The sequence below is a fragment of the Oncorhynchus gorbuscha genome, linkage group LG22 (assembly GCF_021184085.1).
Source record: "Oncorhynchus gorbuscha isolate QuinsamMale2020 ecotype Even-year linkage group LG22, OgorEven_v1.0, whole genome shotgun sequence".
Classification (NCBI taxonomy): Eukaryota; Metazoa; Chordata; class Actinopteri; order Salmoniformes; family Salmonidae; genus Oncorhynchus; species Oncorhynchus gorbuscha.
The window spans coordinates 25,235,704-25,252,850 of record NC_060194.1 but is presented as its reverse complement, the minus strand read 5'-3'; the positions used below and the strand labels follow the sequence as shown (position 1 = coordinate 25,252,850).

Here is a 17,147-nt window from a genome sequence, read left to right as displayed (position 1 = left end):
CTCTAGTGACCAAAAGGCCGTGTACCATGGGCAGAGCCATTGAGCTTCAATGGCAATTTCCAAGCTGTCACATACGCTTTAACGGCACAGACATAAAGTTGAGTCCTCTATCTATCTCAATGTAACAATTTTATCATCATGACTCACAGGCAGGCGGATTCTCATGCCTTGTTCAAAACAACTGGAAACTCTCAAATCGTCGACTTCCGTCTTCAGTGCATTCAAGACAACTTATAACTTGGGAAAAAACAAGCTCCGACTGCGAAAAAATAATTTGAACGGTAAATCGAACTCGGAATTCCAAGTCAGAAACTCTGGCATCTTTCTAGAGCTCCGACGCACTAAAGTCGCATGTTGGAGGATTCCGAGTTCCGAGTAGTTTTGAACGCGGCACTAGTCTCAGCGCTCAGCATTATGATCATTATTTTCTACAGGCAAGTCTCTGACGCATGTGTGCTGTGAGATGAGCAACAAGGAAATAGCTGTGTAAACGAAACAGTAATATCAAGGCAAGGGGTTCAGACTGTGTTGGTTCTCAGGAGCAACTGACCGTATGAAACTTCCCATGGAGCCAACAAATCTACAGGTATAGAGTAACTGACAATTTATGTGATTAGCTTGGTAGGCTGATGTACGTTTTATTGTAAATGATTAATACATGTTTATGGGCCTATGGGTTTGATTCCACTTGTCAGAATGAGACGGTCAAGCTGTCTTGGGGATAGCGCCAACATAGAACTCTAGTCAGGCAAATGTCGCTTGTGTTCGTGCTGTTGTCACTTTTGATCAGCTAATCAACTTGTTTATAGAGTAATAGAGCACAATGCGTTATAAATAGGTCTAAATGAAAAACATGCAAACATGTAAAAGCCATTGTCAGCTACTTAATAAAATAGTGTTTAACTTTCACATAGCTAAGAGAAATTCCATAGTGGCTTGTGATGCTGATGCTCCATCCCATGTATTCTATTATCTAATCAGAGCATAAGAATTGTGTGAGTCTGTCTCATTCAAATGAAGCAATGTAGACATTATAGGAAAATATGTGATGAACAATGACAGGTAATGATGTTGTGACTGAGTGCAGCAGTTCCCAACTCATCCCTCTCTTCCACCCAACTCATCCCTCTTTCCTTCTCTTTTCTACCCAACTCATCCCTCTCGTCAGAAAGCTATCGCTGTAGCACAGAAAGCCTCCCAAGAGGACCAGGCTGGGAACTACCAGGAGGCTATCAAATCTTACCAACATGCTGTCAAGTACTTCCTGCACATTGTAAAATGTATGTAACCATGACTCCTGAGGAAATGTCATACAGACATGATGACAGTCTAGTCTCTGTCTGTGAATATTACATTTTAACAGATGCTCTTATGTCAATGCATGCTGATTAAGGAAATGCATATCGTTTAGCCTACAGCTCGTACTTGCATGCAGCAGCAACAGGTAGCCTAGCGGTGAACAGCATTGGACCAGCAACCAAAAGGTTGCTGGTTCAAATCCCCAACATGAATAGGTGAAAAATCTGTCACTGTTCCCTTGAGCAAGGCACCCAACCCCAATTGCACATGCAAGTCACCCTGAATAAGAGCATCTGCTAAATTACAAAAAATATACTATTTAGGCCTAAGCCTACTGATAAATTGTAGCCTAATTTAGGTAATGGTCACTTTCTGGTACCCAGGGAGCCAGTGACAAACAAGGAGTCAATACAATTAACTGATATACAAAATGGTGTAAAGATGCTTTTGTTTTATGAATCACAAGTTAAACAAAATAGTTTTGTAAAAGGCTCATGTTTATTACAGTCTTGACAGACAGGCCACAAAAAAAGGAATTTCACTACAGAAATCAAAATCAGGGTTTGGCCTTAGGCAGCAGCCTACTGTGAAACAAAGGGGGCTTACAGTTTACCCATAGATATAAGCCTACTCTCCCCTTCTTCTACACCTATTAGGTATATCACCTACTACCAAAGATGGTGGATAATTGAAGATCGTTCACTCAGGCCATTGAAAAACAATGTCCAGTCTGCTTATTGGATGACTTTCCCATAGACAACCGCTGGCTCTGATCTGCTTAGTGTATTGACTTTGACCCACAACAAATTAGGGAGTGGGATATCTCACTTCCATCTCTGCTACTACTCTAGCCTTGAGTTTACAGGCTACTGATATTTCCTTGTGGTTCAGTTTGTAAAGCATGACACCAGGGTTGTGGGTTTGATTGCCACTGGAGAACTAGTAAGAAAAATGTAAGTTGTTCTGGACAAGAGCATGTGATAAAATGTAAAATACCTGGGCAAAACCATTACCTAAACACAAAGTGTTAACCATCTCTTCCAACTTCTCTCCCTCTCAGGTCAACCACAGGGTAAAGAGGGCAACCAGAAGATCCGGGACAAGTGCAAACTGTACCTGGACAGAGTGGAAGAACTACAGGAGTATCTAGAAAAGAAAGAGGTTATTAGACAGTTGAACATTTTATAAATAATGTAGTCTAACAAGTAGGTCCAATGTTATGCCTACTATATATATTTATCATGAATCTGACCGGCAACTCTGTGGTAAGGATAAAGCTAATAGAAGATGTGCATATCCTTCACACCACGTCCTTCTGTAGCTCAGTTGGTAGAGCATGGCGCTTGTAACGCCAGGGTAGTGGGTTCGATCCCCGGGACCACCCATACGTAGAATGTATGCACACATGACTGTAAGTCGCTTTGGATAAAAGCGTCTGCTAAATGGCATATATATATATTATATATATACAATGTCAACATGAATCATCCTTATTTGACATTTCATCCCTCTACAATCCAAGGTTGGATCCCAACCAACAATAAACCCCACTGAAGAAGAATACAAGGTGAGTGAAAAGATACTGATAACTAACCGCTTTTGTATATGAATGTCTTAAAGAGCAACCGCCCCTAACAACTTCTCATTTAGAAAACAGCCTATGCAGCATCGATATGTGTCAAACATTTAGTCTACTGACAAAATTTACTAAAAATAATTTTGGTTATAAAGTCAGTGTTGAGTTTTGTGAGAGTTGTGGTAAATGAAGGTTGGGTTTCAATCCTGGCTGGAAGCACACAATTAATAATCAATTCAGAGTACAGCTTCACTTGACAATCTTAATGCCTGTGGTAAAATTTGGTTTGACTTTGGATAACCCTATGGGGCTAGTTAGGGACCATCTGTCCCTAAATGACACAATGACCATGGGACAACCTCAAACCAACTATAAATTGTAGAAATGCATAAACAAATATTGAAATTATTTAATGAGAACTAAAAGGTGTGCAACATAAATATTGCCTCCTTTACATTGTGTAATTTATTGGTAGTCGCTAACTAGCTCCTCAGATAGGCTATCAAAAGTCACCAATTTTGCCTGGGGTGCACACCAGCCAGCTGAAGCTAATTTGACAAATCATTTGTGTAACTCTTCCCACCTGTGAACACACACAAGAGACACCCACATCAAACCACACCCCCAAACCAACTCACCTTTGATGATCGAAAGCAAAGTCAAATCAGAAAGTGCAGTCGCCCTTTATTTATTTTTATTTAACCAGGTAGGCTAGTTGAGAACAAGTTCTCATTTACAACTGCGACCTGGCCAAGATAAAGCATAGCCGTGTGAACAGACAACAACACAGAGTTACACATGGAGTAAATGATTAACAAGTCAATAACACAGTAGAAAAAAAGAAAAAAAGAGAGTCTATATACATTGTGTGCAAAAGGCATGAGGAGGTAGGCGAATAATTACAATTTTGCAGATTAACACTGGAGTGATAAATGATCAGATGGTCATGGACAGGTAGAGATACTGGTGTGCAAAAGAGCAGAAAAGTAAATAAATATAAACAGTATGGGGATGAGGTAGGTAAATTGGGTGGGCTATTTACCGATAGACTATGTACAGCTGCAGCGATCGGTTAGCTGCTCAGATAGCAGATGTTTGAAGTTGGTGAGGGAGATAAAAGTCTTCAATATAAGGGGTTGTCACTGGTTATATCTTAAGAAATCATGAAAACAAAAATGAGCTTTTTGGTCTTAATTTAGGGTTAGGTATAAGATTATCAGCGTGGTTATGGTTAGGTTTATAATCAGATGTTAAAAGAGAAATGTTAGAAATAAGCGGGGTTTAGCCATAATTATGACTTTGTTGCTGTGGTAACAGGGCTGTGTGATGTTTTAACATTCTGGGACGTTCAATTGAACGGAAACGGTGCTGTACTGAACGACCAGTTGAAAAACGGAGAGGAGTTGAGGAACACTGTCAGCATGGCCACTGCCCTTTAAAAACTACACTTACAGCTTCAAGTCACACCCACCAAACATACCTCAAAGCCTGTTCAACAATGTTTTGCGGAAACGTGTTGTTCAGTACAAGTCGTTCCACAATGTAACAAAACTTTTTTTAAACAACAAATCAATACAGGAAGTATGTGGGAACACAAGTGTATATATAAATAATATACAAAGGACAATTGGGCTAGGGGGTACAATATCGCATTACACAAGGTCTTTAAGGGACATACATACACTTACAATTTTAACCGCTTTTTTTGTTAGAGTATTTAATTGTCTTAAAATATAGTTCGAAATGTGGTGTTTTGGATGTAAATTTACATTTGTGAATATGAAATTTGGCCTATTGAAATGAAATACATAAAATTGTTTCACCTTATTTCTATCGTAGGTAAAGAATCCAAGCAGTACATCTCTCCACAATAGTGTAAAATCTTCATAAATGTGTTCAATTATATATCTCCTGATGTCTTGCCACAGTTTCCTTAAATTAATACAATGCCAAAAAAGATGCAACATCGCTTCTGGGTGGTCATTACAAAAGGTACAATTTGAGTTGATGTTTTCCTTAAACTTCTTCATATAGTGGTTGGCAGGATAATATTTATGAACAATTTTAAAGGAAACTTCCTTAATTTTGTTAATAGGATGTTGCCACACACATACCTACTAACTTTTTTCCAACAGATGTTATCAATCAAACCATTCCAATAATGCATGACATAAGGTATACAACATACTGCTGAAACAAGGTCTTTGACTGGACCAAAAGAGAAACAAATCTTTCCTACTGATGAGTCAACAGGGTCAACGGAAGGTAAGCTCAGAGGGTCAGGTCCTGACACGTTCCTGAATAATAAAGCAACACCTGAGGGAATGGCATCTAAAGCAATTGAAAAATCTTTAGGTGTTACAGGGACCTTGTAAAGTGATAAGAATTCCTTACAACTAAGTAAAAAACCCTCTGCATTTACAAATTGGCTCACCAATAGGATATTATTTCAGAACCTCTAAAACCTTTCATTCTAAAAACAAAGTATTTTTATTCAATATCCCTATTATTCCATATACAGTTGAAGTCGGAAGTTTACATACACTTAGGTTGTAGTCATTAACTAGTTTCTCAACCACTCCACAAATTTCTTGTTAACTATAGTTTTGGCAAGTCGGTTAGGATATTTACTTTGTGCATGTGTAAAAGTATAGCTTTCATCCGTCCCCTCGACCCTACCCGGGCTCGAACCAGGGACCCTCTGCACACAGAGACAACTGACACCCACAAAGCATCGTTAACCATCGCTCCACAAAAGCCACGAACCTTGCAGAGCAAGGGGAACAACTACTTCAGGTCTCAGAGTGAGTGACATCACTGATTGAAACGCTATTAGCGCGCACCACCACTAAATAGCTAGCCATTTCACATCAGTTACACATGACACAAGTCATTTTTTCAACAATTGTTTACAGACATATTATTTCACTTATTCACTGTATCACAATTCCAGTTGGTCAGAAGTTTACATACTAAGTTTACACACTAAGTTGAATGTGCCTTTAAACGGCTTGGAAAATTCCAGAAAATGAGGTCATGGCTTTAGAAGCTTCTGATAGGCTAATTGACATCATTTGAGTCAATTGGAGGTGTACCAAGGCCTACCTTCAAACTCAGTGCCTCTTTGCTTGACATCATGGTGAAATCAGCCAAGACCTCAGAATATAAATTGTAGACCTTCCCAAATCGGGTTCATCCTTGGGAGCAATTTCCAAACGCCTGAAGGTACCATGTACGCCTGAAGGTACCATGTTCATCTGTACAAACAATAGTACGCAAGTATAAACACCATGGGACCATGTAGCCATCATACCGCTCAGAGAGGAGACGCGTTCAGATGAACATTCTTTGGTCGCAAAAGGGTCTTTTCAAATGGACAATGACCCCAAGCATACTTCCACAAGTTGTGGCAAAATGGCTTAAAGACAAAGTCAAGGTATTGGAGTGGCCATCACAAAGCCCTGACCTCAATCCTATAGAAAATTTGTGAGCAGAACTGAAAAAATGTGTGCGAGCAAGGAGGCCTACAAACCTGACTCAGTTACACTAGCTCTGTCAGATGGAATGGGCCAAAATTCACCCAATTTATTGTGGGAAGCTTGTGAAAGGCTACCTGAAACGTTTGAACCAAGTTAAACAATTTGAAGGCAATGCTAGCAAATAGTAATTGAGTGTACGTAAAAGTCTGACCCACTGGGAATGTGATGAAAGAAATAAAAGCTCAAATCAATCGTTCTGCTTACTTTTTTCTGACATTTCACATACTTAAAATAAAGTGGTGATCCTAACTGCCCTAAGACAGGGAATTTTTACTAGGATTAAATGTCAGGAATTGTGAAAAACTGAGTTTAAATGTATTTGGCTAAGGTGTATGTAAACTTCCGATTTCAACTGTGTAATATCTGTGTGGAGAAATTATGCATATAAATTAAGGACCATGACAAGAAACCCTGCCGATGAAAGGCAGAACGTTTCACTGGAACTTTGTCAATATTATAATTGCAAACCAACATGAAGTTAAGGCCACCAAAAGTATAGAAGACATGATGAGGAATACAATTTGACATAGAAGTGGGTCTTCTTAGGAATTGTTTTATCCAATTGATCTTGAAAGTATAATTTAAGGTAGTAAAGTCCAGAAAATTCAGCCCACCATAATCATAAGTGTTCATTGGAAGTTTTCCTAATGTAATGAGTACGGTTTCTCCACAAAGTTGAAAATCATCTAGTCTATCTCTTTGCTTATTTTACCATCAAGATATAAAGATAGAGCGCCATAGAGATACCTTCAGCCTGGGTTATTACGACTCTAATTTTTTAAAGAAGTCCCTCTTTAGCCATTGATTTAGCTTCTTCTGGGTTTTTTAAATAAAAGGGTTACAATTTAGTAAGCCTCTAGACTTCTGATCCTTAGTAATCATTAAGCTTAAATATGTAAGTTCTTCTTTCACTGGAAAACCATAATATGAAGGTGTCACACAAACTTTGACAGCCATGAGTTCACATTTATTCATGTTTAGATATAGACCAGTTGCTTTGAAAAAGGATTGTATCACATTGATCAATATGAGAATTTGGTTAGAGTCTTTCAGAAAAAGTGTAGTATCGTCAGCCAGCTGGCTTAAAATCATTTATTTACCAGCTATGGAAATACCTTGTACAGGACCATTATTTAAAGAATGTAAGAATTTGGGTGATTAATAAAAACAGATACGGAGAGATAGGACAACCTTGCCTAATTCCTCTCTTTAACTCAAATCTAGGCGAGGTGCCATATTTCAATTTGATAGAGCTATTACCATTTGTATAGAGAGTCTTAATAGCCTTACAGAAAAAATCCCCAAAACAAATTTCTCAAGGGAGTGGAAGAGGAACTAATGACCTACTGTGTCAAATGCTTTATTTAAAATAATAATAAACTCAGCAAAAAAATAAACTGTCTTTCAAAGATCATTTGTAAATATCAAAATAACTTCACAGATCTTCACTGTAAAGGGTTCAAACACTGTTTCCCATGCTTGTTCAATGAATCATAAAAATGAATGAACATGCACCTGTGGAACGGTCATGAAGACACTAACAGCTTACAGATGGTAGGCAATTAAGGTTACAGTTATGAAAACTTAGGACACTGAAGAAGCCTCTACTGACTCTGAAAAAAACCAAAAGAAAGATGCCAGGGTCCCTGCTCATCTGCGTGAACGTGCCTTAGGCATGCTGCAAGGAGGCATCAGAACTACAGATGTAGCCAGTGCAATAAATTGCCATGTCTGTACTGTGACACACCTAAGACAGCGCTGCAGGGAGACAGTAAGGACAGCTGATCGTCCTCGCAGTGGCAGACCACGTGTAACATTGGTACATCCGAACATCACACCTGCGGGACAGTTAAAGGATGGCAACAACAACTGCCCGAGTTACACCAGGAACGCACAATCCTTCCATCAGTGCTCAGACTGTCCGCAATAGGCTGAGAGAGGCGGGACTGAGGGCCTGTAGGCCTGTTGTTAGACAGGTCCTCACCAGACATCACCTTCAACAACGTCGCCTATGGGCACAAACCCACCGTTGCTGGACCAGACAGGACTGGCAAAAAGTGCTCTTCACTAACGAGTCGCGGTTTTGTCTCACCAGGGGTGATGGTCGGATTCGCATTTATCATCGAAGGAATGAGCGTTACACCGAGGCCTGTACTCCGGAGCGGGATCGAGGTGGAGGGTCCGTCATGGTCTAGGGCGGTGTGTCACAGCATCATCGGACTGAGCTTGTTGAAATTGCAGGCAATCTCAACGCTGTGCGTTACAGGGAAGACATCCTCCTCCATGTGGTACCCTTTCTGCAGACTCATCCTGACATGACCCTCCAGCCTGACAATGCCACCAGCCATACTGCTTGTTTTGTGCGTGATTTCCTGCAAGACAGGAATGTCAGTGTTCTGCATTGGCCAGCGAAGAGCCCAGATCTCAAACCCATTGAGCACGTCTGGGACCTGTTGGATCGGAGGGTGAGGGCTAGGGCCATTCCCCACCAGAAATGTCCAGTAACTTGTAGGTGCCTTGGTGGAAGAGTGGGGTAACACCTCACAGCAAGAACTGGCAAATCTGGTGCAGTCCATGAGGAGAGATGCACTGCAGTACTTAATGCAACTGGTGGCCACACCAGATACTGATTGTTACTTTTTTTTTATACCCCCCCCCCTTTGTTCAGGGACACATTATTCAATTTCTGTTAGTCACATGTCTGTGGAACTTGTTCAGTGTATGTCTGTTGTTGAATCTTATGTTCATACAAATATTTACACATGTTAAGTTTGCTGAAAATAAATGCAGTTGACAGTGAGAGGACGTTTCTTTTTTCGCTGAGTTTATGAACCTATCCTTGGTTATTAGTTCTGAGTACTCAAGTATGTCTAATACTAGTCAGATCTTTTTAGAAATATGTCTGTTCCTCAAAGCCATACTGTGTTTCATCAATGATTGCAACCAGGACTTCTTCAAATATTTTTGCAAGTAGTAAGGCTAATGTCTTATAGTCACTATTAAGAAGACAAATTGGACGCCAGTTAACAATGTAACAAACATTCAAGTAAACTGAACGCACCTCTGACGACCAGTTACGTTATTTCGTGTTCACGTGAGAGTTCTACGGAAATCAACACACATCTCATAATGTGTCTCACTGGGATAGCACAGCCACAAAGTCAAAAACATGTCTATATCGGGAAAACAAAATGTAGGGTAAAGCATTTACTGTTAGATTTAAAATAATAATTTAATAAGATAAATTGTATAAATGGGCGGGGTTTATGACTGTGGCGACCCCGAGTGCGGATTTCTTTTTAAGCTTCAGTGTTATTCAACGACCTGAAAAAGAAAAACAATCCAGTTGATTTTAAATTAAATAGCGACTGTTGGGCTGTAGTTTTAATTATTAACAAATATAAGGCCTGTTTTGGCGCTTATTATATTTGAAACTATTTTATTGACAAGTAATTAGCCGTTATGGCTGCCAACAACAATTTACAGGTAAGTTGGGAAAGCTGCCTACTATTGTAGCTAGTTAGCAACACACACAGTTTAGCTTTATAACTAACGTTTGTTCGTGATTCGTTTTTGGTTATCTTGTTAATTAGGTAATCAAATGACCAACTTGCCGTTATACCAGTGTTGATGTGCGCTAGCTAGCTTTAGCTATCTGGCTACGGTGAAGTTATGTTAACGTGTTAGGTAACGGTAGCTAACTAGCTGAGTAACGTTAGTTATTTTGTTATTGCGAGTTTCCCGATTTGAGGACAGAGCAGCAACTAACGTTAGTCACTAGAATTCGTTGAAGCCTGTTTAACTATTCAACTTTAACATTAACTGGTACCTGAAACTTGATTGCATGCACGTTTCCTAGAAGCTAGTTACAGTAGCAAGGTTGACATGTTCATGTTGGTGTAAATGTGTACAATAATTGTCCCCTTGCCTTGTTCTCGGTGACTAACGCGCCCCCAGCAAGGCCAAGACAATCTGACATTTCAATAAACTAGTACCATGATAGTGTAATTGACTAGTTAACTGTTAAGCAAATGAACAATGTTTTGATTCGTTTCTAGCTTGTTAGCTAGCTAATGCTAAGTTAGCTGGCTAGCCAGTTAGCTGACGACGTCTTAATTTGAGATAATTAGTATTCATTATTACAGGAAAATAAACTCACATTAAATAAGTGTTAATGCCGAACTAATGACAGAAAATAGATTACCCTTGTGAGTGTGGAAAAAAAGGATATATATAAATAAAAGCAGGGCATTCCCCGGAGGATTTTAACATTTGGGACACTGTCTCGTTGGCCTAACGTTATATCCTAATTTGACTTTGGCGCAGGTCATGTTGTTCTTCACATTACCGTCACTGGTAAACACTATTTCAAATCAAATCGATGTTTGTCACATGAACAGGATACAGAAGGTGTAAACGGTACAGTGAAATGGTTACTTGCATAGTGGTGTCTTGTTTACACGGTTATCTAGCTAGCTAAGCAATGAACCATAATCCTAACTCATTACGTTACTACCCTGCATGAATCTGCTGGCAGCTAATATTAACAAACTAGGTTCAATGTTAGCCAACATTAGGTTATAACTAGCAATGCAGATGGCTCTGAAATACAATTTCACTATACAGATCATACATGTGGTCTTAGTTGGGGAGCCAGCTATCTAACAGTACGCTTTAACTTGAAAAGGGAACTGATTTGACAAAATTAGAAATTTAGAATATCTGAAAAAAGTAGCTAGCTAGACTGTCTTACACGAATACATGGATGAATGCTTCTCCCTCTGTCACGGATGCCATGGTGGCCCTTAGTTTGAAGATAAAATCCGGAGACAGGTGTTTTATACAACAGCCTTTTGTGTGTTCTCTTTTCGACTCCCTCTTCATATTTTCAATCAAACATCAGAATCTTCTCCATCTAATCCTTAGCTATCATACTCTGCTTCCATCGGACATTCCACTGATTTCAAAACTTGATCCTCCAGAAAGCGAATAGCATCTTTAAGAAAAAACATGTTATAAAGGATTACCCACGCATACTGAGCAGCTCATTTTATAGACAAACTTGCTACATGGCAGACCAATCCGAACTCATCTCTCGCCATATCCAGCCCAACCATTATCACAGCTAATCATGGCTAGCAGGAAAGTTCCTGTCTTGTTCTGTGGCTAAACCAACTAGGCTTGTCATTTAACAATTGTTGTATTTACAGATGGCATACAAGTTTGTTATTAAGGCACGTGAATATCGTTCCAGATGGCATTTCTGCCAAACTCATTTTAATTTAAAAAAAGTTTACATTCAAATGCCTCTCCTGTGAAGTAGTGACATGTGACATATGCCTAGTTTCCTGATAATATGTGCATATATACATGCGTGTTTGCCTCATGCAGCGCAACACATTTCCTTCCCGTAAGGTTGATCAGGCTGTTGAATGCTGTCCCACTCCTTCAATGTGTGTTTGAAGTGTCTTGATATTTTCTGGATACACACTGTCGATCCAGGGCGTCCCAAACATGCTCAATGGGTGACATCAATCAAATGTATTTATAAATCACTTCTTACATCTGCTGATGTCAAAGTACTGTACAGAAACCCAGCCTAAAACCCCAAACAACAAGCAATGCAGGTGTAGAAGCACGGTGGCTAGGGAAAAATTCCATAGAAAGGCCAGAACCTAGGATGAAACCTAGAGGGGTTGCCAGTCCTCTTCTAGCTATGCCGGGTGGAGATTATAACAGAACATGGCCAAGATGTTCATAGATGACCAGCAGGGTCAAATAATAACAATCACAGTGGTTGTCGAGGGTCCAACCGGTCAGCACCTTAGGAGGAAATGTCAGTTGGCTTTTCATTGCCGATCATTCAGAGTATCTCTACCGCTCCTGCTGTCTCTAGAGAGTTGAAAACAGCAGGTCTGGGACAGGTAGTACGTCCAGTGAACAGGTCAGGGTTCCATAGCCACAGGCAGAACAGTTGAAACTGGAGACTCAGCACGGCCAGGTGGACTGGGGGACAGCAAGGAGTCATCAGGCCAGGTAGTCCTGAGGCATGGTCCTAGGGCTCAGGTCCTCCGAGAGAGAATTAGAGAGAACATACTTCAATTCACACAGGGGACTGGATAAGACAGGAGAAATACTCCCGATATAACAGACTGACCCTAGCCCCCTGACACAAACTACTGCAGAATAAATACTGGAGGCTGGAACAGGAGGGGTCGGGAGACACTGTGGCCCCGTCCAACGATACCTCCGGACAGATCCAAACAGGCGGGATATAACCCCACCCACTTTGCCAAAGCACAGCCCCCACACCACTAGAAGGATATCTTCAACCACCAACTTACCATCCTGAGACGAGGCCCGAGTATAGCCCATAAAGATCTCTGCCACGGCACAACCCAAGGTGGGGGCTACGTCAGAGACCACGTCAGAGACACAAGCCACTCAAATTGCGCACCCCTCCTAGGGACTAAGCGAGTGACTCAGCCCCTGTAATAGGGTTAGAGGCAGAGAATCCCAGGTAGAGACAGCAAGGGCAGTTTGTTGCTCCAGTGCCTTTCCATTCACCTTCACACTCCTGGGCCAGACTACACTCAATCATAGGACCTACTGAAGAGATAAGTCTTCAATAAAGACTCAACTGTCAAATCTGTCAGACCGCTTGAAAGCTGCTGCTACAGTGGTGTTCTCCCATTAATTGCATTATGGAACGAACATTCACTCGTAGGCTACTACCTTGTACGCTTATGTGGATAAATAAATAGTTTAACATTTTTAAGATAACCGTTATCTGTTGCATCAGCCTCATTTGCTTTTTTATGTGTTTTTTCTATGCATCCTGGGCCTACTGGTTGTATGCATTTGGGATCTATTGTCTAACTAAATTTGTTCTCTAATTCACGGAAGATCTGATGGGCTACATATTCACCCATTCGGGTGGCTCTCTCATTCAGCAGGTTCCCGCTAATAAATATCTGGGTATTTGGATTGCTAAAGATATAATGTTTAAAAATATATACTGATAAGCTAGTTAAAATGCTAAGGTTTTAAAGTGGGCTTCTTTTTTTAGAAATAGATGTTGCCTCTACATGAACAGAAGGAAACAGATTGTGCAGTCAACTTTCCTGACAGTTCTTGACTTTGGTGACACCATTTACCAGAATGCGGCAGCCACTACTCTTAAACCATTGGGTGCTGTCTGCCATAGCGCTCTTCACTTTATTACAGGTGACAGTTTTAGTACTCATCACTGCATCCTGTATCAGAATGTCGCCTGGACCTCACTAAAGTCCTGTCGATCACTTAATTATTCCCTTGTTTACAAAGCCGTGCTCCACAAGCTTCCAACATACCTCACTTCCCTTTTGAAATATAAAATATGAGATACCAAAAATCGATTCGCAAGGTTGGTTAATTAACTCTTCAGGTCCCGCTTGTTTCTACAACGTTTAGTAAATCTGGCTTTAGGTGTAACGCACCACAGTTATGTAATAGAGGTCGACCGATTATGATTTTTCAACGCCGATGCCGATTATTGGAGAACCCCCAAAAAAAGCCGATACCAATTAATCGGACGATTTTAAAAAAAAAAAAAAAATAGTATTTGTTTAATAATGACAATTACAACAATACTGAATGAACACTTATTTTAACTTAATATAATACATCAATAAAAATCTATTTAGCCTCAAATAAATAATGAAACATGTTCAATTTGGTTTAAATAATGCAAAAACAAAGTGTTGGAGAAAAAAGTAAAAGTGCAATATGTGCCATGTAAAAAAGCTAACGTTTAACCTTTCTAGTGCAGGCGTTGTGCTAGCGGAACTCCTCGACAACATTCCACTGAAAAGGCAGCGCGCGAAATTCAAAAATACTTTTTTTGAAATATATTACTTTCACACATTAACAAGTCCAATACAGCAAATCAAAGAAAAGCTTCTTGTTAATCTACCCATCGTGTCCGATTTTCAAAAAGGCTTTCCAGCGAAAGCACAACATATGATAAGTCATAGCCAAGTCAAAAAAACACACAGCCATTTTTCCAGCCAAAGACAGGAGTTACAAAAAGCAGATGTATAGATCAAATTAATCACTAACCTTTGATGACCTTCATCAGATGAAACTCATAGGACATCATGTTACACAATACATGTATGTTTTGTTCGATAATGTGCATATTTATATCCAAAAATCTCAGTTTACATTGGCGCGTTACATGCAGTAATGTTTTGATTCCAAAACATCCGGTGATTTTGCAGAAATACTCATAATAAACATTGATAAAAGATACAAGTGTTATTCACAGAATTAAAGATATACTTCTCCTTAATGCAACCGCTGTGTCAGATTTCAAAAAAACTTTACGGAAAAAGCATAATCTGAGAACGGTGCTCAGAGCCCAATCCAGCCAAAGAAATATCCGCCATGTTGGAGTCAACAGAATTTAGAAATAACACTATAAATATTCACTTACATCAGAAGGCACTCCCAGGAATCCTGGTTTGACAATAAATGACTGATTTGTTCCATAAAGTCCATCATGGCTGGTCATGGCTCACGTCAACAACATTATCCCAGAAACTCTAGACCACATATGTCAGAGTCAAGGCCCGCGGGCCACATCCGGCCCGCGAGAAGGTTTTTTACGGCCCCTGGGATGATCTTGATTTATTATTAGAACCGGCCCGCAGACCGCAGCAAGCCGGCAGCCCGCAGATCTTTTACACGCACCAATACTACATTTCCCACAATGCAACGGTGACGCACCGAGCAGTAGGCTGCGATTACACCAGCATTTCAATATTTATTGGCACAGCAGTTGTCAGCATCACAGTAAAATTAACTTTCAGATACCCATCAAAAATGGCAAAACGGAGGGTGGACACTGAGAACCGGGGTTTCAAACAAGGTGGGAGTCGGAGTATTTGTTCACGGAGGTAGCTGGAAAACCTGTGTGTCTTCTGTGTGGAGAAAGTGTGGCGGTACTGAAAGAGTATAATCTGAGACGACATTATGAAACGAAACACGCGGACAAAAACAAGAATATGGACATGGAACAAAGGCTACAAAAGGCAGAGGAATTAAAACGAGGCCTCAAATCTCGACAGGCTCTGTTCAAAAAAGCCAAATCACAAGGCCAGGCTGCTGTCAAGGCCAGTTTTATTTTGGCAGAAGAGATCGCTAAATCAGCCCGGCCATTTACGGAGGGGGATTTCATCAAAAACTGCATGATTAAAGTTTGTGACGAAGTTTGCCCAGAAAAAAGGCAACTCTTTTTAAATGTGAGTCTGAGCAGAAACACCATTGCCGAGAGAGTAGACCAGTTGTCCATCAATCTAAAAGAGCAGCTTGTGAAAAAGGGAAAAGATTTCATTGCATATTCCTTGGCTGTGAATGAGAGCACCGACATTTCTGACATTGCCCAGTTGTCAATTTTCATCCGCGGAGTGGACTCCAGCCTAAGCGTGACAGAGGAGTTTTTGGCTTTACGTCCTATGCATGGCACAACTACGGGGCATGATTTGTATGAAGAGGTGTCAAGATGTGTAAATGAGATGGAGCTGCCTTGGGAAAAACTTGTGGGTTTGACAACCGACGGAGCACCTGCGATGTGTGGACACGGGAGCGGACTGGTGGTGAAGATACGGGAAAAGATGCAAGAGGAAAACGCGACAGGTGAGCTGACAGCTTATCATTGTATCATACACCAGGAAGCGTTGTGCGGTAAAGCCTTGAAAATGGAGCATGTAATGAGCATCATCACGCGCACAGTTAACTTTATCAGAGCCAAAGGTTTGAATCACCGCCAGTTCAAGGCATTTCTGACGGAGTTAGAAACGGAGCATGGTGATTTGCCTTATCACACAGAGGTGCGATGGCTAAGCCAGGGAAAGGTGCTTCAAAGATGTTTCGAGCTTCGTGAGGAGATTTGTCTGTTCTTGGACAGCAAAGGGAAAGACACAACACAACTCCGAGACGAAATGTTTCTGTGTGAAATGGCTTTTCTGTGTGACATTACGAGTCATCTGAATGCAATGAACTTGCAGCTGCAGGGTCGGGATCGTGTCATCTCTGATATGTACAGTACAGTGAAGGCATTTAAAACCAAACTGACTCTGTGGGAGACGCAGATGCGGAAAGAAAATTTGAGCCACTTTCCCAGCTGCCAGACCATGAAAGAGAAGCTCTCTACCAGTGCGTTTCCGAGCGCACAGTTGGCTGATAAAATAGGTATGCTTGCCGCTGACTTTCGACGCCGATTTGCTGACTTTGAAGCACAAAAAAGCAGGTTGGAACTGCTCGGTAACCCATTTGCTGTTGACGTGGAAAGCTCACCACCAAACCTCCAAATGGAGTTGATTGACCTCCAATGCAATGATGCACTGAGGGCAAAATATGCGGCAGTGGGTGCTGCGGAGTTCGCCCGTTTCCTCCCCGACACAATGCCCCAGCTGCGCATCCAGGCTGCTCAAACGTTGTCTATGTTTGGCAGCACATACCTGTGTGAACAACTGTTTTCTTTGATGAACTTGAACAAAACATCACACAGAAGTCGACTTACTGCTGAACACCTCCACTCAATTCTGAGGATTTCCTCAGCTCAGAGCCTTACCCCGAACATTGATGAACTTGTGGAAAAGATGGGACACCACCAAGTATCACCCTCAACCTCAAACAAGTGAACATTACTGTGCAATCACATATTTAGAGTTTTTACTCAGTTCAAGTTT

The 17,147-nt window shown here is 40.8% G+C and overlaps 1 protein-coding gene across 2 annotated transcripts in view; it reads left to right on the top strand.

Annotated features, from left to right (window-relative positions):
• The first annotated feature begins 233 nt into the window (after positions 1-233).
• The window catches only part of LOC124009524 (vacuolar protein sorting-associated protein 4B-like), a 31,110-nt gene continuing 14,196 nt past the window's right edge, over positions 234-17,147 (top strand). The window contains exons 1-4 of one of the 2 annotated variants that reach the window (XM_046321384.1): positions 234-586; positions 1,169-1,280; positions 2,360-2,460; positions 2,822-2,866. In XM_046321384.1, the coding sequence (XP_046177340.1) occupies positions 554-586; positions 1,169-1,280; positions 2,360-2,460; positions 2,822-2,866 (291 nt within the window). In that variant the 5' untranslated portion in view covers positions 234-553. Of the gene's footprint in view, positions 587-1,168; positions 1,281-2,359; positions 2,461-2,821; positions 2,867-9,542; positions 9,901-17,147 lie in introns of those variants that run through there. The other variant, XM_046321385.1, reaches the window with a different exon arrangement.